Source organism: Terrapene carolina, unplaced genomic scaffold (genome assembly GCF_002925995.2).
Source record: "Terrapene carolina triunguis isolate 2854851 unplaced genomic scaffold, T_m_triunguis-2.0 Scaffold96, whole genome shotgun sequence".
Taxonomy (NCBI): domain Eukaryota; kingdom Metazoa; phylum Chordata; order Testudines; family Emydidae; genus Terrapene; species Terrapene triunguis.
Window position 1 is genome coordinate 35,300,533 of NW_020664447.1, and position 25,812 is coordinate 35,326,344.

The following is a 25,812-nucleotide window of genomic DNA, read 5'->3' on the forward strand; positions in this document are numbered from 1 at the left end:
TTACATGGCATCCCAAGCATCGGGGGTGTGTGTGTGGAAGATGGGGAGGCATTTGTGGGAGAGACTGGCATCATAAAAGAGAAGAGTGAAAAGCAGTGAGGGGCCCTGAAAGTCAGGACAAGAAGCTGGAGCTCAAAACACTGGAAGGGGTGAGGGAGCTAGGTGAGAGATTGAGAGATGGGGGTGGTTGAGCAGTGTGACAGGCAAGGAAGGTGATTGTAGCAGCTGTGTTTTGCATGGACTGGAGAGAAGTGATGTGGGTGTCAGGGAGGCTGAAGAGGAGGAGGTTCCAGTAATCAAGACTGGAGGTTTAGAGGTGTGGACAGAAAAAATAAAAAAGCCCATGCCCCTAGCATGTCTCCGACTGCTGTGGTGGCATGGACCTGGCTAAGGCAGCTCTATGCCATCTGGGGAGGCCCCTCTAGTAGGGGCATTCCCTGCTCCAGTGGGCAGATCCGCTGCGTTTATGGCCCATTTACACTGTTAGAGCAGTGTAAAGAGTCCGGCTTGTCCTGGAGAATCAGGCCCCCTGCACCAGTGTAAATGGCTACACAAGGTGCAGGGCAGTGGAGAATTTGTATTTTCTCTAAGTTGTAGAAGTTCAGGGCTTTCCCTCCCTAATCTCCCCTTCCTTTTACTCTCTGTCCTTTCCACTGTCTTCCCCTCCTCTGCCTGTTCCTCCTCTTAGGGCTGATTCGCTCTCGAGTGCGAGGGGCTGAGGTGGCGATGGCTGAGGTTCTCACCTTCCTGGACAGTCACTGTGAGGTGAACAGTGAGTGGCTGCAGCCGATGCTTCAGAGAGTGAAAGAGGTGAGACCCCCCCCCCCCCATCATCTTTCTCATCTCACACAACCCCCGCCAGGATTTAGCTTCTTTTTTCCTGGCCCTGCCAGGCAGCTGATAGACAGCACCATGCACATTGTGAGCTTCAGCATCGAGGGCAAGCATCCAAATGCCTCCCTGTCAAACTCAGATGTTTTTAAGTGGAGTACGGAGCCTAAAATATCCAGTGCAACTGGCACCTGCTGTGTATTACTGAGACTCTTACTGCAGGGCCCCAGCACTTTCCTGTTGTGGGGACGGGGATGTTAATAGATGGGAGGGGAGATTTGTGAAAATCCTTGTGCCGCTGACTGCTACTTGAATCTTCCTGGATACTTCTTCCACATCCCCTCACATGTAGACAACACACACAACCTCTGCACACACTGCTGCTCCCTTTCCACAGCCCCCTTCCAACTGCTGAATCTCCCCCACCCGCTAAACCCTCCTGCTTTTAACACCCTCTGCAACAAGCACCGGGCCCACAAAACCACTTCTCAACACAAAGTGCCCCCAGGGACGTTCTTTCTGAGGTTCATTGGAGAAAGGATTAACCCCAGGGCAGATAGAGTGGAATATCAGACAGCAGCATTGGCAGCTCTCACCCTGAATTCGCCATGGGGTCGAAGGGAGGATGTGACAATGCTGCTGAAAAACCTGCAGTGAAAGAGCAGGGGGGTTCAGAGGGGGACTGATCTCTCTGCCACCTGCAAGTGCCGCATTCTCCTTCTCTGAAGAAAGGAGCCCATGAAGTAATGGGGCCCAGGAGAGGAGTGGGAGGCACTTGCGCTGCTGCACATTTCATATGTCTGCCCAGTTTAGTATCAAGGGGAGGAAGAAGGTGAAACCTTAGAACTTCTTTTTAAGCCTGTTCAATAAATCCTCCATCTCAGTAGCCCATAAATGTCTACTTTACTTCTGCTCGTAAAGTTAAGCTCCTGGCAGGAGCAGCAGCAGCACAGTGATGGTGTCTCTGCAGATGGGACTGAGTAGTTATTAGCAGGGATGGAGCTGAGCTGCAAAGTTTTTGGACCCTGATCCAATCTGTTTAGAGTTCTGGGCTAGGATTTTGGTTCAGCCCATTATAGATATAGGGGTCAGTTGCCATGTTCAGATCTAGGTCCAGGTTCAGATTCCAAACTTGCCCCAAATTTTATAGCTGTTTCTGTCCGGGGGTTTGGTTCACACCTATCTCTAGCTGTGAGGAGGCTGGAATGTCAGGGCGCCTGGATAGATGGTAACAGAACACAGACCATAGAAGGGCTGTACTCCAACACTGCTGTTGACAGCGCTCATGCGCTGGCAGAATTAACTCATGCCCGCCCTGTCACTGTCGATGAAAAACCAAACAGCACACCTAGGCTCAAGGCCTGAGTACAGGCCACAGCAGAAAAAACTTGTTCTGAGAACAAGTGGCTGTGTGATCAGAAGGCTAGAGATAGTAGTGACAGACAGATGGCTCCATCATTACCAACTCTCTCAATTTTATCGTGAGGGTGGAGATAGCTGGTGTTTTTCTTAAAGCCTCAGCTCCTGGAGTCAAGAATCTCAGCTTTCTTTTAATACAAAGTAAATTTCTAGCCCCCATGGTTGCAGAGAATAGCTTGAAAATGTGACTGGAGTGCTCCCTAAAGGTTCAAAAACCAGAAGGCAAATAAAAAGCACCCAATATTTCTTTCTTTATTTTAAAAATCTCATGATTTCTAAGTCTGTCTCATTATTCTCAGGGACTGGTCAATCATCATGAGTAAATACTGTGTCTCCCTTTGTGGTTTATTAGTTGGCTATGTGGCTGTTTTGGGTTGGTAATGAGAATTTTTTTATTTTATTGGCCTTTTTGTTTTTAAAAAAATCGAAAGAATCCTGGATACCGATTCCTGCCTTTGCGACAGGGATATTAACCTTTGAAACTGGGATCCATGTCATGTGATTGGGGCCAGGAAATAAAGAGCTATCACTTACCAGTGCTCCTGTGTGCTAAACCCATATTACAAGAGGGCCCTTAGTTCCATTTCCCTGTGTCATAGATATGAAGTTGAGCTCACAGTTTCCCTATCTGTAGACATGTGCAGCAGCCATGGATTCGTTACCCACATGGGAGGTAATGAAGAGTTGCAATGTAATATGCTGATGTATTTTTCCCTGTTGCGGTGTGCATAGCCTCATGTCTCTGATATCCTGTTCTTTTGCCAGCCCCCCAAGAGAGGCCTGATTGTTCTCCCACTCTTCTGTTCTCACAGGATTATACCCGAGTGGTGAGTCCAATCATCGATGTGATCAGCCTGGATAATTTTGCCTACCTGGCAGCCTCAGCCGATCTGAGGGGAGGTGGGTAAGCTAATGGCTGGGATAAGTTAGACCTGAGGGGAAGGTGGACAAGGACCAGCTAGTGAGTGGCAGCAATAACAGTGCTCTGCTCTTTCTGTCCAATGTGTTTTGCTGCTTGGAAGGAACAGCTCCAGTGGAGAAGAGGCCATGGAGCAACTTGGGGGTATGCAGAGAGGCTCTCCCCTCACTCTGTGTAACTGGCCCTGCATGTGGATGCTTCAGACACAAGACAGTAGTTTTTTAGGACTGAAGGTGGCTCTCTTGGAAAGGTCTGCAGGCAGATCGCAGGCCAGGCAGGTATTCAGGAGAGGTGCCAGAGGCTGACCCTTACAATGCTCCAGACCAGAATTCCCAGCTCCCAGTGACACCCACAGGCACCCAACCCAGCCCCTCCTGCTATTGTTGAGCCCTCCAGTAACCCTGCAGATGAGCGATCAAGATGCACCCTGCTTGCTCTCCAAAACTCACCACACACACACCTGCCCATCCCAAAGCATGCAGGCCAACCCCCCTCACAACCACTAACATCATCCATCACCTGATGGATAAGTGATGCAAGCAACCCCCCTCCAGCTGATTAGCGCTCCTTCCATTCAGCAGTGCCTAAACCCACCAATAGGTCCCTCAGGTTAGGCCCCTAAACCCCTCCCCCAGCTGTCAAATCTGCCTGCACCCTCTCCATGATTCCCCCAGTCAAATGCCACCATCAGCTATTGAAACCCACTGGTATCACAGATAGACTCCTGTCAGATGCAGAGCCCTCCTGCCAGCGCACTGTGCTAAGCAGACGTCAGAGCTTCCTTCTATCCCTTGAAGAGCATCCCAAGGCCACACCTCCCAGCCGCCAAATCCTCCCACACTAGCCCCTGAAAAACATTCTCAACTCTCTTCCTAGCTGTGAAACCCTTCCACTACCATCCCTTGCCCCTCCAACGTCGTCTGGCTCAACTCTCTCTCCTTTTCAATGGTGAATCCCACTAGCCAACACCTCCTCTCACCACCCTCCCTGCCTTTAAAACCCACCCAATTCATGGGTGTCCATTACCTGGCAGCATTTTTAGGATTACCCATAGTTCAATTCAGAAATGTGGGACAACTCAACAAGTGATAGACTTGGGAAAACCAATGGCAATGCACTGGAGCCTTTGTTCCCAGAAATACACCGTCATCCCACCAAGAGTGCTGATTAAAACCTCATAACTTTGTCACCCAAAGAGGCGTAAGACGAACTGACCAGACTGCAGCAGCCCTGATTATCGCCTCTCACCCTGACAACACACTCCAGAAGATCTGGAAAGTAGTTGAGCACAGACAAGTATTGCTAAGGGAGGGGAGCGCCTGGAGGGACTCCAAATGGTCCAGGAACATTTGCAATGTTGAAGGCTCTTGCTACTTTGGGGCACGTGTGGGGTAACCTTGGGAACTTCTGCTCACTTGGGTCACTGGTGGCCTCATGCATTTGCAGGTCCAGTGTGCCCGGCTGCCTCCTGCTGGTTGATGTGAAGGGTAGTACTTGCAAATCTGGTGTGGCACCTGCCACAGGCAGATGGGGCTGAGGGGGCAAAACAGGCACCCTCTTAATGAAGGCATGGATCTGTTTCCAAGGCTAGTGGAAACCTGTGTGTGCAAAACAGTCACCAGGACCAACCAAAAAAAAAGGAGGTTTGCAACATCCTGTTAGTTTAATTTGTTGTTCCCCTGATGCCCTTGCTGCAGATTTCCTGAGTATTCTAGTGGCCGGCATTGTCTTACTCTATTGGCATCCCTAGTGTTTCTTTTCTTCTCAGGGTTTGACTGGAGCCTTCACTTTAAGTGGGAGCAGATCCCTATAGAGCAGAAGATGTCCAGAACGGACCCAACCCAGTCCATAAGGTACCAGTCTCTGTTGGGGTTGTGCAGCCCTCTCTTTGAATGCCATTGTTAAGACTTCATCTTTGCATCAGGAGTGCACAAGAACTTGCCTTGTGAGGACAAGATACCATCGCAGTCGCTGCAGATGCTGTGTGAGGCATTTGTCCTGTGAGATGTTTGAAGCAGTCATGTGACACGTGTGAAAGCTGTAATTTATCAATTCACTACTCCTTGAACAATGTAAGAAGTAATGATTTTAAGTTAAACGCATTTACAGACCGTTGCAGCCCCTTCAATCTGTCTACTCACGTGGCCGCTATCTCTCTAGTATCTGAGTGCCTCACAGACTAATGAATTTATCCTCTCGACAACGTGTGAGGTCTGGTTGTGTTATTATCCCCTCTTATGGATAAAGAATTAAGGCACAGAGGCTGAACAACTTGCCCAAGGTCACACAGGAAGTCAGTGGCAGAGTCGGGAACCAAACCCAGTCCAAGGGCTTAACTACAGGATCATCCTTCTTTCCCAGCTTTGAATGTTCAAGTTTTTGACTGAGATGCGGTGGGGCACATAATGGGTTCTCTGTTGGCCAGTGTAGTCACTAGCTGGTTCACTACTGTGTACAGAGCTTTGAGAAAACTAAAGTGTGAAAAACGCTGACAAAACCCCCAAATTCTTGTCTATTTAGACAGCAAGATTCTTTAACTATAGCACCTAGGAATTGGAAAGCATCTCTGTAAATAGTTTGTGAGCCCTGCAGCGGTCCTCACTGTGTCTCATGTTTCCGAAACCACCAGAACCCTGACAGAACAGCAGTGGGTATATGCAGCTGAGCCTTAGTAACAGTCCAGCAGTTGTTTGGATCCCACTGTGCCCGTGTGGTTCCTTCGTATTGAGTATGTTGTGCAAAGAGCAAAAGACACAAGACTAACCTTCTAAATACTGTGATAGAATCTAACAAGGGGAGGAAGGTGGGTCTATTGGTGAAAGCACAAGACTTGGAGTCAGGAGATTTGTGTTGTATTCCCACCTCTGCTGCAATCTCATCATGTGATTGAGGTGAGGAACTATGTCTGGCCAAATTTTCCTCATCTGTAAAATGGAGATAAGGATAATGGCGGTGGCGCAGGGTTGCGAGGCTTAATTAATGAATGTTTCTAAAGTGCCTTGTGATCTTCAGATGAAAGATCCTGTGCAAGGACAAATTATTATTATTGTTTTGTTATGTATTTGCCCTTTCTTCCTTCTCTCCAGAACACCTGTCATAGCGGGAGGCATCTTTGTGATCGATAAGTCCTGGTTTAACCATCTGGGAAAATATGACACTCAGATGGACATCTGGGGAGGAGAGAATTTTGGTGAGTTGTGAAATTAGTCATTGCCCTCTCTTTCCCCCCACCATCTTCCTCCTCACACAGAAAGTGACGCCAGGAAATCTTTGACATACAAAATATGCTTTCCTGTGGGCATTTCATGTAATTAATATATTACTTGCAATCCACAAAAACACCCTGCTCCAAAGATCTGTGTATCAATGTAAGGTTCTAGACATCAGACAACCACAGTGTCAGTCAGATCTATATTACTGGCTCATGTGTATATCAAAGATATAAGCTCTTTAAGGTAGGGACCATCTTTTTGTTGTATGTGTGCACAGTATCTAACAGGACAGGGCCTTGATCCTTGAGTGGGGCTTTCTAGGTGCTACAGAAATACACATAAATAACAATAATATCTGTGGTACTTAACATCAGAACTTTGGGAGAGATTCTCTTTCCTGACCCACTCCATAGTCATACAAGTCTTCAAGTGGAACATCACCACCATTCAACCTTTCTATAGACATCCCTTCTTCCCCTAATAAAGGTGAGTTCTTATCCCATGACAATGGCTTTGAAATGTAGTGTTCCTAGTATGTCAGGCCTCTTTGGGAGTGGAAGCTGGGTACAGATACTCATAATGAAGACTCTTAAACTGGGACCGAGCTCTAAACCCTCTGAGGAACATCTTCCCAGGTACTGTTATTTCACAAAGCAAAGCTCTGAAACCTGCTTCCCCAATACTACCAGAGGTGACAATTTGAGGCATCTTTTTCTCCCAAACAAGATGATGCCTTGTGCTGTAGAATCATCACATGTAAGTGAGGGTTAGAGAGAGCAGCAGAACTGAAAAGAGGAGCACAGAGAAATCAAGTATTTGGGGCTCGATTAAAATGAATTGCTGGTGAGGGAGAGTGGAATTAAAATAATTAATTTACTTGTCTTTCCTGTTAACTGAAATGAATCTGTACATATCTCTTTCTGTGTTTCAATACCTCTTGTAGTAATAAAACCGCTCCCTCTGGCCTGACTCTCTGGAACTAGAAAGTGATTTTGCTCACTATTTGAGCAGTTCCAAGCATGGCTTGTCTGCAGTACATATTACTTGGGATTACCTAAGGAGCTTAGAAGAGTATTTTCCATTAGACGGAGGGAACCCTCTCTAAGACACATCGGAAATGATGATCTGTCAGAATTCAGACATGTGGCAGTAGGAGAATCATTAAGAATATGATAAAGCTACCACAAATTTATTCTGTTTGCATTATTAATTAAGTTGCAGATAAATTCCCTTTAAAAGAATAATGCATCCCGTGCTTTCGGCTTTGAAAGGATAAAGTAGGAACGGGGAAAACAAAGTTGCAAGGTGGAATCTTTGTTGTAAAGATCTGATGTTGGGTTACTCAATACTATATTTCTTCAGATTTCCATAAGCCTCTGTTGATGCTCATCTCGTAAATTAAAATACAATATAAAGCTCATTCCACCTTGACACATAAATTATATGTCCGTTAGATAATAGGAGGATAATAAAATAGAAAATGGTAATGGATATTTTTCATTTTTGTTTTGTTTATTGAAAACCAGGTTTTTGGTATATGAAAAATCTTGATAATGTTTTGTATAAAATTTTTATTAAAAATGCCACATTTTTTCATGAAAAACAAAATATTTTAATGTCAACCATTTTTTTGTGGATTTTTTTTTACTTGCGAGTGAGCAGGGTTAAAAAGGAGGCAGAGTATGGGAGGCAAGTGCATATCCGAAGGGATATGGTAAAAGGATGCTTCGCTACACACTCCCCTACAAAATCTTGCTCCAACTAGGAGACAGGAGTAACTTGGTAGCTGGATGCAAGCACTCCAAGCAAGTTTGCATGGCAGCGAGATGTATTAGGGTATGTCGGGTGTGTGATTCCCAGCTTGAGGACACATACCCCTGCTAGCTCTGATCAAGCTAGCAAGCTAACAATAGAGTGTAGCCATGGCAACATGAGCAGTGGGAGGGATTAGCCACCCTCAATACATACATATCCAAGACCTTAGGCATCTACTTAGGGCTGCTAGCCACTCTAGCCACTCACGCAGTTGCAGCTACATTATTTTTAGCACACTGGGTCGATCAAAGCTAGCATGGGTATGTCTCCTGAAGCTAGGCATCACACTCTCCTCTCTAAGTGTAAGTGTACCCTTAGCTGGTAAAAGTCTCTTAGGCTACGTCTTCACTACCTGCCTGAATCGGCGGGTAGAAATCGATCTCTCGGGAATCGAATTATCGCGTCTTGTCGGGACGCGACAATCGATCCCCGAATCGACGCTTGTACTCCACCAGCACAGGTAGGAGTAAGCACCGTTGACGGGGGAGCCGCAGAGGTTGATTTCCCGCTGTCCTCACAGCGGGGTAAGTCGGCTCGGATACGTCGAATTCAGCTACGCTGTTTGCGTAGCTGAATTTGCGTATCTTAAATCGACACCCCCCCCCCCCCCCCCCCCCCGTAGTGAGGACGTAGCCTTAGGGGAAGTGGAGAAACTCATCTAAAACTGCAAAGCACTTGGAAACATACAGTACATAACAATCCAACATATGCCCCAGGGGATGGGCTAAATCACCTAGTAGATCTTCTCCGTCTCCAATTTCTATTCCATATTTGAAGGAAATAAGTCAGAATAAAATGATGTATTGTTGTGTGAACTGCATAATCTTTTTGTCCTTTTTGCCTACTTTCAAGGATCCTGCTGCTTTATGGATATGGAATAGATACACTCTCTCTCTGCGTGCATATGCATGTGTGTGTGTGTGCGTTTGTGTCCGTCTGCGTCCACCTAGAATTGAGAACTGTCTTGGTTAACTGAACAAACTGGCTTCAGGATTTCACGATGGATACGTTTGATATAGTTATTAGGATGCAGCCTGGCCCAGAATGAGTCAGAACCTAGTTCCAGGAGTGAAAAACCCAGTTGGATACAATCCCAAAAGAAACGTATAGCTTGGCTTTTTTCAAAGACCTTCCCTGCCTATGAGGCTGGGGAGCTTTCTTCTGCTGCTTGTCTCTCAACTGATCCCTGTTGGGCACAGACTGTCTGGGATGTGTGAGAGGAATCAAAAGATAGCAGTGAAAATGTGACTTATTAACATTTTCTCCGTTACTCAGAGGCAGAAGTAGAAGCCATTTTAAAAACAAATAACCCACTCGTGTTAAACAACCCTGCCCACTCCTTCCAAAGGAGCTGGACTGGCAATCTGGGGGTGGGAGGCCTGAAGTATGGCAGCCATGGGGCCTGCATGGCAGATTTCAGGCTGAAAGGAATTTTTTTTTAACTTCTTAATGTTGTATCTCCTGCCCCATGGCCTGAAGAAGACCCCAGCAGGAGTGGTGCCAGGGTTTTTGCCGCCCTAGGCGGCAGCGCTCCTCCTCTGACCATTCGGTGGCGGGGGTCCTTCCGCTCCGCGTCTTCTGGCCACTTTGGCGGTGGGTCCTGGAGCGAGTGAAGGACCCGCCACCAAATTTCCGCCAAAGACCCGGAGCGGAAGGACCCGCCGCCGAATTTCCTCCGAGGACGGCAAAATGCCACCCCCCAAATCCTGCTGACCTAGGCGACCACCTAGGCTTGCCTAGTGGAAGCGCCGGCCCTGGACCCCAGGCGAGTAAAGTTTTTGAAGGAGAATCTATATGATCTGAAGTCTCTGGAGGGCCCCATTGTTGTAGGGAATCTTATGTAAATCTCTCCAACTCCCCAGTTGACTTTTTTGCCTATTACCCTTCGTCTTTTGTTGCTTTCACCTCCACATGAAGCGCAAGTGGGGAACCCATCCAGGGTGGCACAGTGATTAAACTCGGAGGGGGGGACAATGACGGACAGACTCATAATCCTTAACAAGGGCCTTTCTCTTCTGTGATGCAAATGAGCTTCTGCACATCAAAGCCCCTGTGTTCCTACAATTCTTAACAAAATGTTGAAATTGACTTCAGGATCAGCTGGGTTTCTGTAAGCGATGTGTGTGTGTGTGTGTTTCTCTCAAATAAACTGGACTGAATTCTGCTCTTGGGAGAGGTAACTTTGAGCTGCAGCCCAGTGTTTTCACTCCTCTACCATTTTTGGCAGAGCCAAGTGAGTTGGGAGCATTATAATGAGATGGTGTGATACAACTGAAACATTAATGTGAGATGTACCGCAGCTTCTTGGATTCCAGGGGCCAGGAGAGGAGAAGAGCAGGGGAGATACAGTGTTTAGATGGGCAGTGGTGGCCAAACTTTGCCATGCCGAGGGGCCACAAGCACCTGAGCTAAGCAGACATATTTATTTGGATATAAATAAACCTAATCAGCTGGGTTTTTGCCCTGAAATTAGAGTTAGAGAGCAACCATGGCCCACACTTGGCAACTGTGTATGATATGCTCTGCTTTGAAACTGTACTCCACGGTGATGTCAGTGGGGGGTGTGGCAAAGGGAGCAGGACTCCAGGCATGGACCGCTTAAGTAAACCAAAGCACCTCCCTGACTCCTCTTCTCACTGTCATTTCCTATTCTCTCTCACATATCCACCCTTTTCCCAAATCTGTTCCTTTCTCCCACGCACCTACTCTTCCCTGTAGACTTGGCACCCATTCTGACTTCTTCAGGGGTGTCTGTTTTCCTGGGGCAGCCCCATCTCTTGTAGACAGGGCTTGTGGGCCACTGAAGTCTAGTGTAATGTCAGCAACATCTGTTGCCAGAAGCCATTCTAAGTGTCTGGCAGCCACAAGGCCCAGGATAAATGAGTAGGTCTCTTGCTAAAGGGATGGTCTCAGAGAAAGGAGAGGGACAGGAGGAAGGTTGGGAAGTCTGAGAAGGATCAACTCAATTTTAACAAAGAGAGATAGGTTCTCTTTCCATCAATTCATCCTTCCTGGTTTTACTGTGGACTGTGTCTATGGCATCTACGCAGAGAAAGGAGGCAAAGCCATTCAGGTGCAGTGTATGAGGTGACATTTTTTGTTGGTATTCTAGGAAGTTTTACTTGTATTGCTTGTCTGGCTGTACCTTCTGATGCTTGGGATCTCTTCCAGAGCTCTCCTTCCGAGTGTGGATGTGTGGTGGCAGCTTGGAGATTGTTCCCTGCAGTCGAGTTGGCCATGTGTTCAGGAAACGCCATCCCTATGACTTTCCAGAGGGCAATGCACTGACCTATATCAAGTAGGTGTTGGGATATCGCAGTGGCAGATGGATCATCTTGATATTTAGCACGTCTAAATAATCCTATATCTTTCTTTCCCCCTTTCCCTTTTTTTTTGCCTGGGGATTCAGGGAGGATGGCACGTGATTGAACATTTAACAAGATTCAGCCTGAAACCTCCTGCCTAGGCAAAGAAATGGTGCAGGTGCCCACTGCATAAAGCGTATCCCCTTCCTCTGGAATGCTAACCCAGAAGGACATATCCTCAGGCTATGGCTACACTGGCACTTCACAGCGCGACAACTTTCTCGCTCAGGGGTGTGAAAAAACACCTTCCTGAGCGCAGCAAGTTACAGTGCTGTAAAGCGCCAGTGTAAACAGGGCTCCCAGCGCTGTAAGCTAATCCCCTCGTGAAGGTGGAGTACCTGCAGCACTGGGAGAACTCTCTCCCAGCGCTGGCGCGCGACCACACTTGCACTTCAAAGCGCTGCCGTGGGAGCATCCACACAAGCTTAATGCATTTTAACACTCTTTAACTTCACACCTTTAGACTTGGTCTGTGCTTAAAATTTAGGTCAATATAGGTACATCAGTCAGAGGTGTGAAAAATCCACACCCCTGACCTATACAGCTATGCTGACCTAACTCCAGGGTAGGCACAACTAGGTAGACAGAAGAATGCTTCCGTCGACTCAGCTACAATTGCTCGGGGAGGTGGATTACCTACAGCGATGGAAAAACCCCTTTTGTCACTGTAGGTTGCGTCTACACTGTGAGGTTACACTGGCATAGCTGTGGCGATGAGTTAACTTTCCCGAGACCTGGTCTACACTTAAAACTTAGGTTAATATAGCCACGCCCCTGACTGATGCAGCTATACCAATCTAACCCCCAGTGTAGGTGCAGCTGTGTGGACAGAAAGGATTTTCCATTGACAAAGCTACTGTCATTTGGGAAGGTACTTTTCCTACACAGCCAGAAAAACCTCTTCCATCATCTTGGGCTGCATCTAGGCTGCACTGGCAGAGCTACGGTGCCACAGCTATGTCAGTATACTCTCCATAGCGTAGACATACCCTGAATGTCTCCATGAGCACGTTCCTAAGTTGCCAATGTTCCTTTATCTCCAGCTCTTGGGGGAGCTGCCGCAAGCTACTAGCACTCAGCATAGCTTCTCCTTGCTCACCTGCAGGAACACCAAACGCACTGCAGAGGTGTGGATGGATGAGTACAAACAGTACTACTACGAGGCCCGGCCTTCTGCCATCGGGAAGTCATTTGGAAGGTAAGCAGTCCCTGAGCCTGGCTAGCAGCCTTCCTGCTAATCGGTTTGTTCACTGGAAATTGCTTTCGCACTTTCACTGGGAGAGGGTAGAGAAAGGCTAAGGGCAAAGATGCCCTGCCCAGCACTATCTCAGAACCACAGCTCAAATGGCTGGTTAACAAGATTTACTTTTAATTTACTTTATTTTAAATGGCAACATATGTCCTTCCTCCCCTGCAGTGCCCTACTTAACTTGCTCTAGAATACAAGGCCAGAGGGACCCTTAATGAAATTAAAAGGCAACACATTAAGTGGATAGAAGAAAATACATTTTTTTACGCAGCATGTAACCAGTCTATGGAGGTCTGAGCTGAGCAGGTAACTGATCAGACATTCCTGTGCTTATGCTGCATCCAGAGCCAATGGGACTGGCTTTTACTGGTATGAATGGCCATTGGGCGTTAGGGTTAGGCAGGGGCTGGCTGCCCCACAAAAACCAACTATAGGTCAGGTTCACATAGGTGAGGGCACAGGGGAAGTTGCAACAAGAACAGTGAACTTCCCAAAGAAATTAAAAAACCTAAAGCATATTTATTAACTAGGAGAGTACCATGAAGCCAAACACACCTCTGTGTGTATCAGTCTATGGACAGCACATTGATATTACTGCATTGGCTTAGGAGATCCCTGTTTATGGTTGTCTCTCGGACACATGTATGTTCGATACTGATGTATCTCCTATATGCACTGAGCGCTGTAGATTCAATATGATGTAAGTGCCACTCTGTTTTACATCATGTTTTATTTCTCATGAATTAATAAATGATCTTTTAAAAATGTCTTTGCCTGCCTAACATTTATCCGTCTGTGGTCTGGCCTGAGTGCGGCCCTTGGGCCAGAGCCCAAACACAATTCCAATCCCAGGTCCTCTGCTGCCTGTCTGTTTGTGACGGAGAGCTTTCTGTTACATGGGGTACATGAGCCTCCGTGAGACCTCTGGGGCCAAAGCCTGCAGCACCGTTCATGCAGATCTCTTAGTGGCTTCAGCAGCAGCTTTGTGTGAATAAAAGCTGAGTCAGGGCTGCAGGATTTGGCCCTCAGTAATTACATAACGTATAGTACTGGCTCTGTAACGCTAACATGAAATGTACTTTTAGAAGGCTTATGTCACTGGTTAAAGGAACACCGTCAAGGTTAATTGGGCCCCAAATGTGACCTGCTTCCTTACCAGTTATATCAGTTTATAAGATCTATGTAGTTCTTTATAAGGTATTATGTATTATGGCTGCTCCCAGTTGGGTCCCTGAGGATGGCAGGAGAAAGAGGATGCATAAAAACAGACTCTTTCCCCTCCACTCACCACACCCACAGAGGGTGAGTATATTGATGAGGGGGAACCACTAGCTCTGCCAGCAGGATCGCACGCCCCACGGGAGGAATATTTGACTGGGCTGGATGTGGGGCCAGAGCCCAGTTCCCCCCCATTCCTGCACACCAGCTAGAGCCAAGAGAATCGTCTGTGGCGGGGCGTGCACTGAACACCTTTAGTACAGGGCTATGGGGTGCAGCATCAGAGCACAGTCCCTTCTCTCCCCCACCAACCGTATGGAGACATTATGCCCCCAGTGCTTTGTGCCTTCTCCACTACTCAAGCACTATGGCTGCTCATCTGCCCCATGCCAATCAAGCACCCTGGTCTGTAAGAGCCATAATTTAACCCTTGATGTATTCTTTCCTTTAGAACAAAAGCTTCACTACACCTCTTCCAGGAAAAACAAAATCAGTGCCAAATGCCAACTCCTGAGCTACTGGACACTGACAAGCCAGTGCGTGCAGCACAGCCAGAAGGAGCCCTAGAGTGACAATGCAGTTGTTTTTTTAAGTGACCATTTACATTTAAAGTTTCCAAGGAGTCATTGTAAACACAGGAAAAAAATCTATTACAAAAATGATTAAACACACCCTTGATCAGTGGTAGTGACCTGTTTAGTTTCCCAAGCCTGTCTGGGAACCAGCGGTTGTCTGAGTCTCTCTCTTACAATAGAGCCCCACAGGGACACTCAACAATGAAGACACCTTCTCAGCTCTCCAGTGGTGCCACTGTGCTGTGTTGTTTTTCCCTGAGCTAGAGGAAGTGCAAGAAATTGCCAGAGTGTGTGTTCGTTTCTTCAGTCCCACATCGGGAGGCCCCTGCATTCACCCGTCCTTGTCTCCCACTTACTTCAATGTCCCTGCTCTGCCTCCATCACATTGGCCAGGAGGCCAAAGGCAAGGGGACGACGTTATACAGCTTCACACATCCCTAAAACTAGCCCTGTCCTCCCTGCTACCCCTCATCATCTCCATTCACGGTATCATTCTGAACAACATGCTTTTGTTTCCAGTATTGCAGACCGCATGGAGCAACGCAGGAAACTAAACTGTAAATCCTTCCAGTGGTACCTGGAGAATGTCTACCCAGAGCTCAAGTGAGTTAATCCTCAACTCTTAGAAAGCTGGAAACCAGCTCTCTGAAAGGATGCGGAAGGTAGGCCAGGGAGGAAAGCACTAGCCTCAGAATTGGGGAAGATCTGTGGCAGCTGGGAAGTAGGAAGTCAGGACTCCCATGTTCAGAGTAAATCCTGTTCACCCCTCTCTTTTTGGTGAGAAACCCTCCTTGATTTCCTGGCCTGCACTTCCACTTGACCCACCACCAGTTCTAGCTTGGACATTTGAGCTGGGAACAGGGAGGTGGAAAAGGATCTCTAAGAGGGAAGTGGGGAGAGGTGCAGCCAGCAGGTGGGCAGGTTGGATAGAGCACATTTTTGGGAGAGGGAAGGAGTGGCAATTAGGAGACCTTCAGGAAGCCAGGTGGGGCAGCACCCATTGTTCGTAGGAAGAGAGGACATGCAGTCAAAGGAAGTCAGGATGTGTGTTGATGGGAGAAGAGCTGCAGACTAACATGCCTCTGGAAATGAGTCTGTTAAGATCTTAAAGCTCTGTTGTGTGAATGCCTGTTTCTGAATTTCCAGTGCCTCAGGGATCTGAAATAAAGCGGCTTGTTAAGGTATGGTTTGTATATGAGCTTATGGCATTGCTGGAAGCGTGGAGTACAGCTCCCTCTAATCTAAGGCTCCAGCATTTTTGCAGCCCACTGTACTGAAGTCCAGGGCCAGATAAACCATTAGACCCAATAGGCCCAAGCCTAGGGCCTCTGACTCTGGAGTCCCAGTGGCATAATCACATACAGCCTGGAGCCCCCAAGGAACAAACTACATGGAATTGGGTCTGCCCCAGGGCTTAGATGTGAGATTTTCAAGGAAAACCCCAGATTCTGTAGCAACTGGCCTTTATGAACTGGTAGCTGGCACTCCTCCTTCTGAGTCAGTACTGAACCAGTGCCCTAGCCCCGTGTTAGTGAGCAGCCATGTCTACACTAGGGCTGTGTTATTAGAACGTGTTAGCTAACACATTCTACCAACACCCCTTTAAATCCTAGTCTAGACAAAGCCTATGACTCAGTAGGGTTAGATGACGGTGGTTAAAAAGTAGGTAGCCGGCTGGAGCCCTGTCTACACTAACGAAGTACTAGTTGCTACCACAGTGGAGATGAACTGGTGGTAGAAATGGGGAAATTTGGGGCAGGGGAGGCTAGCATAGACACAGCTTTTTGCTGGAGGTGCTGTCTGTCAGAGGAGATGCAACACTGAAGTCCTACCTTCTTGGGGATATTAAGGATCCCCCAGCACTTTTTGAAAGTAAGGGATACTAACTCAGAGTTCTGGCCAAATCCTAACTCACATTCTGCCTCCTCAAATTCCCTCAGACATTTCTACTGGATATAATATTCTTCATTTGCTGGCCCCAACTATTGTGCTGTGTTCCACTCTAGAGGCAGGCGCATTTCAGTGGTGGTTGGAGTAATCTCGATATAAATACGTACAGTGCATCGAGACACTTCTGGCTATAAAGTGCCATGCAAATCTTGTCGTTTTTCTCCCAGGGTTCCTGAAAAGGAGCTGGTTCCTGGGATTATCAGACAAGGAGGACATTGCTTGGAGTCTTGGGGCCAGGACACAGCAGGAAATTCTGTGGCTGGTGTGGGAGGCTGCAAAGGGACAGTGAGCAATCCCCCTGTCAGCCAGGTGAGGCAGGCTTGAATTTGGCTCTTTACTCCTGCTTGCTGCATTTTAGCAGCTTTGACACAGTGGTACTGGGTGGATAAATGTTTAGGAAAGGTGTGTATGTGATCTTCAGCATATCGGAGACCCTCGGCAGTGTGTCCTGACAGTCGACAGTAGCCGCTTCTGCACAGCCTTATAATAAGTTACAGTCTCTCTGCTGTAAGGGGTGGACAACATGTGAGTCAGAGTTTGACAATGTGGCCCATAATGAAACCACTCAGATTAAGCTGAAGCATTGCATGCTGGGACTTGTGTTCTCCACTGGCCACATTTCTGTTTCCAAGCTGGGGTGGCCTCAGGCGTCTCCATTTTATGCAAATTCGATGTGGGCCTTGGGCTTTGTGGCAAATTGTTACCATGGCCCTCAGTTTGACAAAGATCTACTGTATTAGATATAGATTCATATAATACAGTGAGATGAACATTAATGGACATATACAGATTCACAGGCAATACTCCATTAACCCTTGAGTGCTACAGTGTGCACTCAGGAGTTAAGCTACTTCTCATTTTCTCTGCCTATCTCATCCCTATAATGCAAAATACAGTAAAGAAGGGGCACATTATTCCCGCTAAAGGTGAGCTGCTCTAGGGTTCATGCATTACACTGGAGCATTTGGCCTGGGTCCATAGGAACTTACAGACACCACTTTCTGGGCACAGTACAAACATTCATAGGATTTTGAAGTGGTTAATATACTCTTAACTGGCACAGACGCTGGTGGAAATTGAAATCTTTGCTATAATTACTGGAAGAATATACACCTCTACCCCGATATAACGCAACCCGATATAACACGAATTCGGATAGAACACGGTAAAGCCGTGCTCCGGGGGGGCGGGGCTGCACACTCCGGCGGATCAAAGCAAGTTCGATATAACGCGGTTTCACCTATAACGCAGTAAGATTTTTTTTGGCTCCTAAGGACAGCGTTATATTGGGGTAGAGGTGTTTTTAAATACCGAGTCAGGAATGTTAGTCTGCACTTAAATAAAAATGTTTAAAGTACTTTTTAAAACAGTGTTTGTAAGGAGCAGTGTCTGGTTTAAAAAGCAGTTTTTAAAGAAACCTCATTTCTTTATGTTACTAATAACACTGAAGCTGAATGAAACGTAAATAATTTTCCAGTGCTAGCAATTACAGCCCTGCTACCAGGTGGCCTGCTACCAGAGCCATCACAGATCCTCCCCTGCTACCCCAGAATCCATGTGGATCTGCAAGGTGAGCATTCGCAGGCCCCACAGCTTGTGCCATGGAAGGGGACAAACCAAAAAAAAAGACTTTTCCAAAAGCTACATTCTGGATCAAATTTGACCCAACACTGTCTTCTTTAAATAAAATCATACCAAAGCGCAATTCTAATCTGAGAAGTGATTTAGTAAACCAGCATTCTGGGAGACAGTTTGTCTCTCACTGTCTCCAGAGCAAACACACCCAGGTTATGAGAAAAAGATGTGTGGGTTTTTTCCTAGCTGCCAGCCCTGCAAACTCCACTTGCAGTCTGAAAGTCATGCACGTCACCACGAGTAACAGAGATTCTCTAAGCCAGAATCTGTCCTTGATGGACTTGCTCAGGTGTAACTGAGGGGAGAATTTGGCTCTGCAGTTGGAGTTTAGCTAATAACTCTGTTGATGATGGGCGAGCCAGAATAGAACTCAGGTCCCGCTCCTGAAGTTGTGTTGGCTCCACAGGGCTAACAAAATGTAAGATATAGGGGAAGAGAATATTTGTCACTAAAAGTCAGCAAACAATACTTAGAGGGAAAAGATCTGTTAAGTAAGAAGATGCCATTTTTATAGTGGTTTTCAGAGTAAAGCCACACTTTATGGTAAGCAGCCAGGACCCCAGCTGCTGTAAATTGGCATAGTCCCCATAACTTCAATGGGGGACTACATGACACCAGCCCAAGATCTTCTCATTTGACAGCCTTGCTACAGCAGGGAAGCAGCCTGAGTAAACAAAGGGTCCCAGTATGCTATTTCATGCCAGCAAATGCTCATTCACATCTGTTCTCTGTTGGGAAGAAGTTTGCAGCTAGCATCCAACATGCCATTTAATCAGACTCACTGTGCCATTTCACTATTGTTTGAAGTCACTGAAATGTATTGCACTTGGTCCCTCTGCTGGGCCACCGTCCCAGTGAATAATAACCTTAATACTTGATGGGGTGGGTGTCTATCAAGTGGCAGGAGGGATCACTGCAATGGCTTATTTTCTATGGATGTGTGTGTGCTGTATGGAAGTGTGTGGGTTTAAATGTATGTGTTTTGCCTAACTGGATAAACTGTCTGTTATCCACGTTGGACAATCGCTGTTGACTTCTGGGAGAAGTAGGCAGTGAATTTGCCTATTATGTAAAATAATCAGAAACTGTTGCCTGTTACCTCAATTAGGAGACAGGGTCCTATCTGCTTTGCAGGCCAGTAGAACCCTGGTTATGTAAGGGTGCTGCGCAGGGAGACACTTGGAACCCATGGATAATCTGACTATTGGAAGCCAGCCAGACAGGTTTTGAAGTTCACATGTCAGGGTTCCCCAAACCTGAACACAGACTTCAAAGCCTGGTGCCAGACCTACCCAGGACCTGCCAGCTCAGTCCATGGGAGTCTCTTCTCTGGTAAGGACTGAGTGAGGACTCCAGGATTTGGCTCACTTTTTCTGTGATATCATCGCTACCCTAATGATGGAATCTGTATCTTTTTGTTTTCTCCTCCATAGGAGTGGGTCTTCAGTGACCCTTTAATTAGACAGCAGGACAAGTGTCTCTCCATCACCTCCTTCTCCACCGGATCTCAGATTACACTGGAAGCATGCAATCAGAAAGATGGCAGACAGGTATAGTACTGCCTTCATCATGCTGTCACTGTCCCATGTTGGTATTAGTGCCGCCTAAAGACAAGAATTGGCACTGGCAAGGTGACCATATAAACTAAAAGGTCTCTTCCATCTCTAGATTCTAGGATTCATCCCCCACATGTACATTTCTTGTCTTTCATAAAACTCTGATGTGACCCTTCCCCTTACCAGGGATGGGATACAGATCACAGTGCTCTGAGATACCCAAGGGAAGTGGTGAACGCGTCATCATTTACTTATTTAGGGATATGTAAAATGTGTTTATCACTCAAAGCTGAGCTTGCCTCTTGGGGTGGGGAGACAGGTGCCTCACACAGCCAGGGCCAAATTGGGTTCGAGGCCTGAGTTGTTAACTGGACTGGACAAAGCACAATAGGGGAACAATCCTGCACTGCTAGAAAATGAATGGGCTTGATGACTTATTAGGGCTCTTCTATTCCTGACTTCTGTGCTTCCCTCAGCAGTAAGGGAGAACAAGCATTGCATTGTCCAGGGCTGTGCTGGCATCTTTGCTAAGGTACCTATTGCCTTGGTAGCCCAGAGATATGCAGCTGCATAGCCTATGACCAGACCCCAGAACCATCTGCTCTAAAGTACTACACGTGTCTGAATTTAGCCCTTGCCAAAAGGAAAGTGATTTTAAAAGCATCTGAAATTCAGCCAGGCCAGGAGCATAGATGTCTCCAGAGAGTTGGTTAATGCAAGAGTTTCTCGAAGAGCGGTCACTGGGAATATGCTGGGACAACTCTCACTGTTGAAATTAACCCTGCAAGCATAACCCAAGAGGGCTGTACTTTCCTGGGTCTTTCCCCCTCTGGGCGACCACAGGCACCCCTAGCTGTGTAATTAGGTCACTCGGCTCTCCATAAGTGCATTACTGAGTCCTCCTCCCAGTAGCAGAGAGGATCCTGGCAGCTGCCAAGATCATCAACCGCCCCCTCCTCCAGGGAGGGCAGAACTGGGGGAGTAGTGGGGCCTAGCACCTTCACAATGGCAATATTGTGGGGGCTGATCTATGTTTCCCTCCCCAGAGTATTTCCTCTGTACCTAGGGAGAGTGCAAGACAGGGCAGCCCAGGCCTTTCTCCTCCTCTGGCTCACCCCCCCCCCCTTGGCTCCAAGAAGAGGGAACCAGAGCTGGGCTGAGTGGAGAAGGGCAGCAGGGTGGAGCTGCATCATTTCTGGGATGGTGGTGGGGGGGAGAAAGGGGACAGGCTGTTTCCCCACCAGGGTTAAAGCTGGGGCAAGGAGCAGGATGTTGGGTGTTCTGGGTGCCTGGGATGAGGGAGCAGGGACACCATGCTGCCACAGCCACCCTAACCACCTGCTTCCTGTGCCACACGTCTCCAAGGCCAAGATGAGTGCCTGCCCTGCCACCCTCTCCCGCCCCTTCAGCTGCCTTTGAACCACTTGTCTGCAGTTGCAAAGTCCAGATCCTGAAAAGTCCAAATCTCTTCCTCCCCATTCACCACAGCCCTCTGCTGAGGGCACTAACAGAGAACATGTTCCTTGAGACTCACCCTCAGACACCTTCAGTGGTGACCATCTCCCTGTTCCTGCCATCTTCTTCCAAGACATTATCGGTGTTGTCTAGGACCACCCCCGTCAACTCTAGAGGGCAACTGTTCTCTTGCTTTGCTCCTTCTCCTTCCCCTCTCACAATTCTCTTTCCTCTACTCTGCCCCTCTTGGCTCTCCCCCCTTACAGGGGGTCAGAGTGCCGCTGCTGAGCCTGGGGCCACACCGCCCACCCCCAGCTCTCCTCCTTGTTTGGCTGGCAGGACACTTGATGCCCAGGTTGCACCCTTCTTGTCCTGGACTTCTGGGCAACAGGATTTTTTCCAGCCTTCTGGGAACTATATTTGAACTTAGTGGTGACCAATACAATGCATACCTTTCAACACAGCCCCCAGCCTTGAGTATGTTAGAGGACATGGGAGTGCAGTAGGGTGACTTTGCTCAGTGCATCTTTCCCATCTCATTCTGCTCTTTAGTGCTTACAGCACTGAAAAGTTATCGGGTAGCTGACAGCTGGAAACTGGGTTAGGAAGGTGAGGAGAGAAGCCCACTCTGCCGTATCTCTGGTCCCAAACACTCTCCTTGTTAGCCCAGACTTGCACTGACACAGGAATCACCTGGTAGCTGCCAGCTTCAGTTTCCACTTGATCTGGGAGCTGGCAGAGAAAATCTCAGTCCCCAAAATGAAGTTGAGGCATTGTCTCAAATGCAATGCTAGGAAAAGGGGGGGTGGGCAGAGAGGGTGTGTGAAAGGGAGGACCCCTACTAGTTAAAGATCAACATCAAAATTAATAGCAGTGGTTGCCAGACTTATGGGTGCGGTTACACAATACCCTTTGTCAGCCCAAGACATGCAGCCAGCTTGAACACTGCTAGTAGAGAGAGCTCCAGCTGCAAGAAACCGAATTTGGAATTTGAATCCCAAAAGTTCAGAGCTGTTTGGATCCAGGGTTTACCATTAGCTCATTCTATAGAGATGGGCCCAGATTCAAAATCCAGATCCAGGGTTGGATTCAAGCCCATGTATCCCATCCCATCCCATCCCATCCCTTCCCCACAAAGTTCAGGAGTGTTTGGAACTTGAGCTTTGGTTCATCCCCATCTCTAATTATTTGAAGCATTTAAACAAAATCCTTGTTAACAGACTGTCAGCAAAATCATCTGCTAGGTCAAGTCCTTGATTTGAGTCCAGCTCATCCACATAAGGTAATGGAAAACAATGACTCACATCCTTAGTAGTTCTGGCTCCAAATTTTTAGTGTGCGCATCTTTGTAATGAGACCAGTATAAAACTGTCACATCAATGCTCTGTAAATCACTCCAATGGTGCAGTGAATCCACGTGTGTTAGTGTGCAATGATTTTTCACTTCTGGCTAGAGGAGCCCACATGCATCTCTGGCGCACAGAGGACGCTGGCCCTGCTGGGCTAGAGGCAGAGGTGGCAGAAGCTCGCTTTGAATGGGGGAGGGGAGCCTGAAGTTTGGGACAGAGAGTGTGCACTGAGGAGCCTGTGGTCAAGGTGCAGACGGAGCTTGGGCAGTGCCAAGTGCTCTGGCAGCTGCAGAAAGGCAGAACAGAAAGGTGAGCAACTGTTTCGTTCTGTAGCCAAGCCAGAGTAGACTGTGTCGCAACACCGGGAGCCTTGCTCTGTTACTGAAAGACAGTTTGATTTGATGTTCAGAAAGAGAATAAAGACTTGCAAGCTGTAGGCCAGTCAGGTCATTCAAAGACTGTTGTTTTTGCCAGAAAGGCAAGCAACAGTTTAATTTGCGAGCCATATCAAAGTAGTCGTTGTAACAACAAAGTACTGAGTCAGAATAAGTCCATTTACATATATGCAGGAAAGCACTTGATGGAGAGATCAGAGAATGACACAAGTCTAGAAGCATTCCAGCCCCATCACGCTATTCTGTAATGGGCTAAAGGGGCCAGGAACAAAATATATTTGGCAAAACCATGATCACTCAACAGGAACAGCTGGTAGCTGGCAGCACTGGTGGAGACCTAGCCAAGTGCTATTCTGTATGATCAGAACTAGATTTCAAACCAGATGGACATTATTCATAATAATATTTAGATGTTAGCATTTCTGCTTGAATGTCAGATACATTATTGCATCGTCTCAGACTGGTGGTGGGTGTGGCATTTTAATTTGTAATAAAGTGAGGACAAATATAAGACCAAGTGAGAGTCAGACACTAAAAACAAGAGAATAGAATTGAGAAACCCTGGCATAATATTCCAAGACAGAACAAAGTCAATGCAGAGAAATCCCATTAGACAAAAGTATTTCATTGTAATTTACCTGAGAGAATGAGACCCCAGCCAAATCTGAAGTCATAGCTGTCTGCCTTTTTTCGCAGCTTGCTGCTCAGTGATGCATATTATCTGAGATACAGACAAATGGAACTATGTGCAGACAATCAAAACTCAGAGAAAACTTTACAGTTTTGTAAGTGCCTGAGTCAGTATCTGGACAGTAATAGCCAGGTAAAATGTTCCTTTCAGTATACCACAGCTTGAAAGTAATTTTCAGGAGACATGAGATTTTCTCAGTTCTGATTTCCTTTTTGTTTCAGTTTTGTGAATTTCAGCGCTCACAGGGAGAGTGACAGCACTTGTTAGATTCTGGCCTAGTGCACCAACTGCCATACAAGCTTTCCTATCAAACACCTCTGTTTACGCACAATCTTCTGTGAAACATCTCCTGTGATTCCAGTCCTAGGCTCCCTGCAGCTCTGCAAATGCACCTCAGTCATGACCTGTAGTACCCTCTGTGTCAGAGCTGGGGCGCGGGTAGCCATGCCTAGTAGTCAGAGTCAGAGCCCACAGTCATAGGATAGGAATCTAGAGTCAGCCGAGTCAGGACACTGGGAGGTCAGAAGCAGGAGACAAACTGGAGGTCAGGAGCCACAAGTCAGATGCCAGGAAATCCAAGTCAGGGGAGCAGGTGGTAGGTAACAGGAGTGGGTAGTACAAGACTCACAGAGCAGAGGGGAGCCCAGTTGTTCAGACAGCTTCCTGTTCTTGCTGCTGGCTTAAGTAGGGCCAGCAGGCCAATCAGTCACTCTGGGACTCTGCCAATCAAGCATCAGGGGTGGAGCCTGACAGTGGGACTGGGCTTCCTGGGTCTCAGGTAAGCTGCTGCCAGGTGGATGGTTGGACCTATTGGGATCCAGGAAGTGGGCGAGCGAAGCCCGCCCACTGCTAAAGGATCCCCCCCAGCCTAAGGGGGGGTCCACAGGACCTGGAGACCAAAAAATTACGGGGGACAACTAATAAAAGAACAGGGACAGGAGTGAGGTCAAAGGGTCAAACGAAGTGAACCAGACGGGGACACCGAGCAGAGAACCCCAGACAGCGCCCACTGCTCCTCGAAGGCGTCAAGGGAGCCAGTGGACGTCGCCCAGAGGAACTCTGCCCGGATGCGTGAAAGAACGGAGGACCTGAAATACGCCCCACAGTCACAGGAAACTCCATCGGCCAACCTCCTCACTCTGGTTTTATAGATGGCCAGTTTCGCTAAGGCCAGAAGGAGGTTGACCAGGAGGTCCCGTGACTTTGTGGGGCGACGGATAGGGAGTGCATAAATAAAAAGGTGTGGAGAAAAGTGCAACCAAAATCTTAACAAAATATCTGTGAGGAGCCGGAATAGGGGCTGTAGCCTGGCGCATTCCAGGTAAACATGCGCCAGGGTCTCCCTCACGCCGCAAAAGGGGCAGGTGTCTGGGATAGGGGTAAACCGCGCCAAGTACACGCCCGTGCTCACGGCTCCGTGAAGGAGCCGCCAACTGATGTCCCCGGTGGGCTTCGGGATCAGAGCAGAATAAAGGCTGGCCCACCGGGGCGCCTCACCCTCCAGAAGTGGCAGAAGGTCCCGCCACTTTGTATCGGGGCGGGACGCGAGGGTGAGGACATGAAGAACATGTAGCACGAGCGTGTATAGATGTTTCCTTGGCGCGGTCCGGAACAGAACCGGTGGATGGTTGGAGCATGGCTGCTTCCATGAACCTTGCAGGCTCAGGTTTGAGACCTGTGGCTCATAACACCCTGCTATTCCAATTATCAGCTTCACCCAGTGTACCTATGTCTGGTCTACACCTTAAGTTAACCTAGCTATGTCACTCAGGGATGTGAACAATTCAGTCCCCTAAGAGCTGAAGTCAAGCTGACCTAAGCTCCAGTGTAGACACTACTAGGTCAACACCTGTGCTGCCATCCTAGTGTAAACATACCCCTAATTATATACAACACCCTGCTCTTCTACTCTTACTTCTTACCTGACCTTGGCTGCCGCCAGTAGCTTCCTGGGTTTACTGAGCTATTTTTAGTCACTTGCAAAAATTCTAGACCTGCTAAGATCCATGATTGCCTGTAAAATTATTTGGACTGACAGAAGTTAAAAACCAACTTGTGCTCACACTGAAATATTACAGTACTCTTATACCTTGAGCTATATTTTACACTATCAGAGTGGAAGGACTGAATGGCTTTTCCTTCAATAATATAGTAATAATATTTGCGAGACAAGGTGGG

The 25,812-nt window shown here is 47.6% G+C and overlaps 1 protein-coding gene across 1 annotated transcript in view; it reads left to right on the forward strand.

Moving 5' to 3' along the window:
• Positions 1-25,812, forward strand: part of GALNT16 (polypeptide N-acetylgalactosaminyltransferase 16) — a 114,720-nt gene that overhangs the window by 82,323 nt on the left and 6,585 nt on the right. The window contains exons 6-14 of the mRNA XM_026651423.2: positions 689-810; positions 3,063-3,150; positions 4,938-5,022; positions 6,256-6,359; positions 11,368-11,494; positions 12,667-12,759; positions 15,123-15,206; positions 16,721-16,862; positions 19,622-19,738. Of these exons, the coding sequence (XP_026507208.1) occupies positions 689-810; positions 3,063-3,150; positions 4,938-5,022; positions 6,256-6,359; positions 11,368-11,494; positions 12,667-12,759; positions 15,123-15,206; positions 16,721-16,862; positions 19,622-19,738 (962 nt within the window). The remainder of the gene's footprint in view (positions 1-688; positions 811-3,062; positions 3,151-4,937; positions 5,023-6,255; positions 6,360-11,367; positions 11,495-12,666; positions 12,760-15,122; positions 15,207-16,720; positions 16,863-19,621; positions 19,739-25,812) is intronic.